Source organism: Mizuhopecten yessoensis, unplaced genomic scaffold (assembly GCF_002113885.1).
Source record: "Mizuhopecten yessoensis strain PY_sf001 unplaced genomic scaffold, ASM211388v2 scaffold2711.2, whole genome shotgun sequence".
Taxonomy (NCBI): Eukaryota; Metazoa; Mollusca; class Bivalvia; order Pectinida; family Pectinidae; genus Mizuhopecten; species Mizuhopecten yessoensis.
In genome coordinates this window covers 2,549,123-2,556,489 of record NW_018485984.1, presented here as the reverse complement: position 1 = coordinate 2,556,489, position 7,367 = coordinate 2,549,123, and the positions used below count along the sequence as shown (strand labels likewise).

The 7,367-nt window shown below is 36.9% G+C and overlaps 1 protein-coding gene across 1 annotated transcript; it reads left to right on the top strand.

Moving 5' to 3' along the window:
* The first annotated feature begins 2,587 nt into the window (after positions 1-2,587).
* Positions 2,588-3,592, top strand: LOC110445090 (FMRFamide receptor-like). Its single transcript, XM_021489478.1, has 2 exons — positions 2,588-2,828; positions 3,177-3,592. The coding sequence occupies exons 1-2, from the start codon at positions 2,588-2,590 to the stop codon at positions 3,590-3,592; spliced, it is 657 nt and encodes a 218-aa protein (XP_021345153.1).
* Positions 3,593-7,367: the final 3,775 nt, after the last annotated feature.

The window sequence follows — 7,367 nt, the reverse complement described above, 5'->3', positions numbered from 1 at the left end:
ACACTACTTGTTGTTACACGGATAAAACACTACTTGTTGACACACAGTTAAACACTACTTGTTGATACACGGATAAAACACTACTTGTTGATACACGGATAAGATATACCGATGGAACACTACTTGTTGATACACGGATAAACCTCTACTTGTTGATACACGGATAAAACACTACTTGTTGATACACGGATAAAACACTACTTGTTGANCAGCACTACTTATTGGTACACGGATAAAACACTACTTGTTGATACGCCGATAAAACACTACTTATTGATACACGGATTAGATATACAGATGAAAGACTACTTGTTGATACACGGATAAAACACTACTTGTTGATACACGGATAAAACACTACTTTTTGATACACGGATAAAACACTACTTGTTGATACACGGATAAAACACTACTTGTTGATACACGGATAAAACACTACTTGTTGATACACGGATAAAACACTACTTGTTGATACACGGATAAAACACTACTTGTTGATACACGGATAAAACACTACTTGTTGATACACGGATAAAACACTACTTGTTGATACACGGATAAAACACTACTTGTTGATACACGGATAAAACACTACTTGTTGATACACGGATAAAACACTACTTGTTGATACACGGATAAAACACTACTTGTTGATACACGGATAAAACACTACTTGTTGATACACGGATAAAACACTACTTGTTGATACACGGATAAAACACTACTTGTTGATACACGGATAAAACACTACTTGTTGATACACGGATAAAACACTACTTGTTGATACACGGATAAAACACTACTTGTTGATACACGGATAAAACACTACTTGTTGATACACGGATAAAACACTACTTGTTGATACACGGATAAAACACTACTTGTTGATACACGGATAAAACACTACTTGTTGATACACGGATAAAACACTACTTGTTGATACACGGATAAAACACTACTTGTTGATACACGGATAAAACACTACTTGTTGATACACGGATAAAACACTACTTGTTGATACACGGATAAAACACTACTTGTTGATACACGGATAAAACACTACTTGTTGATACACGGATAAAAAAACTACTTGTTGATACGCGGATAAAACACTACTTATTGATACACGGATAAGATATACAGATGGAAGGCTACTTGTTGATACACGGATAAAACACTACTTGTTGATACACAGTGAAACACTACTTGTTGATTAACGGATAAAACACTACTTGTTGATACATGGATAAAACACTACTTGTTGATACACGGATGGAAACTTACATGTTTATACACGGATGGAACACTACATGTTGACACACGGATGGAAATTTACATGTTTATACACGGATAGAACACTACATGTTGATACACAGATGGAACACTACATGTTGATACACGGATGGGACACTACATGTTGATACACGGATGGAACACTACATGTTGACACACGGATGGAAATTTACATGTTTATACTCGGATGGAACACTACATGTTGATACACAGATGGAACACTACATGTTGATACACAGATGGAACACTACATGTTGATACACGGATGGAACACTACATGTTGACACACGGATGGAAATTTACATGTTTATACACGGATGGAACATTACATGTTGATACACAGATGGAACACTACATGTTGATACACAGATGGAACACTACATGTTGATACACGGATAAAACACTACTTATTGATACACGGATAAGATATAAAGATGGAAGACTACTTGTTGATACACGGATAAAATACTACTTGTTGATACACGGATGAAATACTACTTGTTGATACACGGATAAAACACTACGTGTTGAAACACGGATGGAAATTTACATGTTTATACACGGATAGAACACTACATGTTGATACACAGATGGAACACTACATGTTGATACACGGATAAAAAACTACTTGGTGATACACGGATGGAACACTGCATGTTGATACACGGAGGGAACACTACATGTTGATACACGGATGGGACACTGCATGTTGATACACGGATAAACAATACTTGTTGATACACGGATAAAACACTACTCGTTGATACACAGTGAAACACTACTTGTTGATTAACGGATAAAACACTACTTGTTGATACATGGATAAAACACTACTTGTTGATACACGGATGGAACACTACATGTTGATACACAGATGGAACACTACATGTTGATACACGGATGGAAATTTACATGTTTATACTCGGATGGAACACTACATGTTGATACACAGATGGAACACTACATGTTGATACACAGATGGAACACTACATGTTGATACACGGATGGGACACTGCATGTTGATACACGGATAAACACTACTTGTTGATACACGGATAATACACGGATAAAACACTACTTGTTGATACACGGATGGAACACTACATGTTGATACACGGATGGAACACTACATGTTGATACACGGATGGGACACTACATGTTGATACACGGATGGAAAGTCACATGTTGATACACGGACGGAACACTACATATTGATACACGGATGGGATTATAGTACATAGATGTACTCTGAAAAATCATGGAATTAAACAATTCTTTATCTGAGTTACGCAAGATGTCAGAATCAATATCCGGGATAAACAAAAACGAATCCGACACATTTTTACATCCGTTGCCTTTTTATTCGTCCTTGAGGTTCGTTGTTTATGGAATACTCATCCCTATTGTTGTAGTCGTTGGGAACTTAGGTAACATCCTGACAGCAATTGTTCTTTGGAGTAAAGAGATGGCATCCACAACAAATCTGTTCCTTCGTGCTTTGGTTTTGTCCGACATCGCAATCATTACCTTGACTTGTGCAATACTATCGTTTCCTGGGTTGATAGCCATGTTTTGGGATTTCGACCTGGGAAGAAACGTTTTTATGCCTAAAGGATTCACAGCATTAGAGTTCCTTATTATGACGTCACAGTTGTGCAATGTACATATCCTCGTTTTCGTTTCCGTGGAGAGATATGTGGCAATTTGTCACCCTTTTAAACACGCGTACCTACATACCAGAACAAAGGTATTGGTCTCTATATCCATTAACGTTTTGTTTTCGGTATTGTACAATATACCTCGTTTGTTTGCTTATGAAACATTTCAGTCGCCATGCTATGATGTGAGATCAACTCGACATTGTTTTACATTAAAATGGACAGCGTTTGGGAGAAGTTCATTCTACATGGAGGTATATACAGTGTGGATGTACGCTGCCGTATATTTTGCTATTCCGTTGACAATGTTGATGACCTTAAATGTCTTGATCCTTATAGAACTCAAAAGAATGCAGATTAGACGAAAACGTATGGGTACAGAACCCAGAGCAATGAGCGAGAAAGCGAACATTACCAAGACAATAGTTCTCATTGTTGCTGTTTTCACATTCGTACAAACCCTTGGATTTATAAGTCAACTTGATTATTGGATTAACGATTATGATCAAACGCATCTTCTCGGTACTGTCGTAAATTTCTTGTATGTGGTAAACTCCAGCATAAATTTCGTCATTTATATTGCAATGGGAAAGAAATTTAGACAGAATTTCTTGGCCTTATTTTCGAAATGTAAGATCTAAGTACAAAGGAGCAATACGGACAAGTATTTAAATAACATTTAAGTGTAACTAGAGCCCGCAAACGGACATTTTGAAATAAAGTTAATCCGTGATCTCAGCCACGTTATCCGTAACCCCGTTTAAGCATCCGTTTAGTCATCCATCTTTCCGTTTAAGTAGTCCTTGATCTCTCAGTATAGAAACTATAGCCACCGTTATCTTAGTTAAATGTTCCAAGATCGCAATGTATTTACTCGTTTTGTCACCGCGGAAAATGTACTGACACAAATACTCACCTAACATCTCGCTGTGGACGGAATGTCATGATGAGATGAGAGTGGTTGGACTAACTTATTAGAGATTAACCGGGAACTGTATGTCCTGTATATACAAGGGAAAACGTCAGCAGTTGCCAATTCCGTGCAGAGATGTTTTACTCCATGGAATTGAGGTGTTAATGCCGGGTAGTATACGGCTAGGTAGCGTGGGTTTATTCTGGCTTCGAATGTCAAATGGACACGTACCATTTAAAAAATATCATAATACTTTGATTAACTGAATTGCATGTAATATTTTGAAAGAGTGTACGCTCATGGTTTTTATGTGTCTTAAATCCAAGTATCGTACTCTTCCTGTCACCTATGAAAGTATTCAGGTAGGGTGTTGTCCTCGAGTTTCTAAACCGATGATCCACGAGCAGGTAAGTTAGAGAAGACTAAAGTCCATCACTCGTGAAGGTATTGAAATTGTGTATTTTGAACAAATACCAACTCTGTCCGATCTATCAGCCAAATGCCTAAGTGCTCATGACGTTTTGCGTGCTCGTCATAAAAGTTTAAGGAGTACTATGAGGGCTTATAAACATTTGTCTCTTCGGAACCAAACACTGAATGGACAATATTCTTATTATATGTAGCATAACTGTTTCTCTCCTGCCCACACAACTCCAACAACCCAGGTGGAGTATACAATGGTCTGGGGTAGATGTTGCGGTATCTGTGCTGTAGCAATCAAGTGAGGTGGTACTTAAAAGATGCCATTGGAAGCACGGTCGCATTACAAACAGAACACAATACATCTCACGCACACACGCAGGCATACACACATAGAGAGGCCTGATAAGGCAACTCCTGCAAATTCCTCAAAAATGGTATTGATTAATGTATATGCGAATTGTATTAATTGTATATCTATGTTAGCTAGATAGGGCGCTATATCAAATGCTGCATGTTTTTTTTTATTATTGGATGTTAGTTTCCTACTTTTATTAAAAGATCATATTTCTTGTGAATTTATAATGCATATTTGTAAGTTAAGTTATTGGAGTCGTCAGAGATATGTTTATGCTTTTGTTAAGGTTTGTCGTCCTAAAAAGAGTTAGGGATATCTTCACACTGGATGAGTATTTCAAGTGTTCTCCATCGATATAAACGGGTGATGAATAAAACATTCTGCCTCTGTTTGTCCATGTGTGTAACTGTTTTTCTCTTACCCTGGACAGGTGTATCCACAGTTTTACCGATGTGAGATATCCTTTTCCCGCACCTCAGACAAGATATCCCTCGTCATACACCTTGCTAGATTTTTCTATTTCGTCCGTTCTGTCTGGTACCTTTACGTGACATTTCGCGGAATTTTTACACAGAGACGTATTCATCCGCTCGTTAAAGGCTCGAAATTGACAATCTGCATTATACATGTTCTGTTTTGTCGTTATATACCGGTTTGTGTGAGTGATAGACAAAGAGAATGTTTCTCAGTTCCTGAACGTAATTGTGTTTTATGTTATGTAGTTTAAGTATAGTATTTACACGCCCATGATTATCTGTGTAAACTATGGGATTTTAGGGAGAATTCGTGAGATGCCAGAAATGTTATTCTAAATATGTATGAGTTAGGCGTGATATAAAATGTGTAAGTGATTATATATGAAGAGTTTGTAGCTTATGTGTACCTGTTCTACATGGGGAAGTTAATAGTTTATGTACCATTTAGATTATAATACATATGAATATTGATATGAATAATGGGTAGAATGATCTGATGTTCTTATGTCATTTGAGTTGAGATATTGTTCATTTCATATGTTTTATCTATTATATCTTATAAATCGCCGTGTTTGTACCTGTATTTCTGAATTATACTTATCTCTTAATTAAGTTGATTGGTTTAAAGCCCGGATGTGAGGTTGGTGTAATTAAGTCGTCTGAATTCGGATAGCAGGCAGGGGTGTGCTACCCTTTCTTTCCATTCGGAAGTGTGACGATGACCATGCCATTACAGATAAGTTTCAAGCTGTGTTTGGACGCAGAGTCTTGACCACTTGAGCGTTACAATAAACATCGAAAATGGGTCTCATCAGTAGTTTGATATCAGCTGTATAAGATCGCAGTGCATTAAATTTGTCTCCAGACCCATTAAGATTTAAACCTCATAAACCACATCAGAATAAATTAAGTATAACAATGTCTAGTAGTAACGGGGACCGCTTCAAAAGGCGCCCCACCTAACCATGCGAACGCAGCAATTTAAGCACGATTTCTCACCCGATTACGAAATCGTGTTGGAGTGGCACATCGTGAAGTAACACACTGGATAATGAAGCAGGTGCTTCCCTGATATACACGACATGCATGAGGAATGCCGTTATTCAACAGACATTGCATTTAATAAACGAATTTAGTGGCTTTTTATGTCGTTATGATTATACAATATATTTTATTTCAAATATCAACCTGACATTTCAAACGAAAATGTGGAAAAAAAATGTATGCACAATTAGGATAAATATTTTAACACATTGTCACCAATGAGAAACTTTTTTGCTGCTAACATAACATTCCAAACTAAACACAGCTGTTTTATCAGTACAGAAAATCATTGATATATCAAATGTACATCCTCCATTATGTGTATGATAGAATGTCAATTCAAATGTTGTTGAAAAGCGGTGTGCTTACACACACAGAAATGAACAAAACAAAACTGCTGCGCCAACTGCTACATTTGGAATATTTATCTTTCTCGATTTCCAAACACTATTGTTTTCCTGGTGCCTGGCAATACCTCACTTTTGGCCTTGGTATGAAACGTTCGCCAAAGTGAGGAAGGCAATGGTTTTTGTCCCGAACCCTGGACGTATTGAAGTCATTCAAAAGTGCAATTTCCACAACTGGTTATTGTGATAATATAATGGTATCAGGTGAAATTATAAGTCGGATGTCTTCGACATGGTATTTCAGTGAGGTAGCACTCTATTTGTCATCAGATTCGCGGTATTGTGAGAAGGGGAAATACATCAGCATATTGTCACCAGAACACATACCCCCATTCATTACATACATTGGAAGCACATGTCCTTATTATTGGTAGGTCAATCAATTCTGTGTATGTGAATTATTCAACGAACTTTGAAATAAACAATTCACCAGTAATACCAGAGGGAATATCGCTTTAGAAATCAATATCCTTTTCAATCAAATCTCATAAGCTTACATACAGGAAATATGATATATGAAACATAGCATATAACAAGTTATAGATTACCTACGGTTATGTACGAGTTATAGATTACCTACGGTTATGTACGAGTTATAGATTATCTACGGTTATGTACGAGTTATATATTACCTACGGTTATGTACGAGTTATAGATTACCTACGGTTATGTACGAGTTATAGATTACCTACAGTAATGTAGTAATGTAGTAATGTACTCTTTCGAGTATTATGTCACANGTTATGATCGAGTTATAGATTACCTACGGTTATGTACGAGTTATAGATTACCTACGGT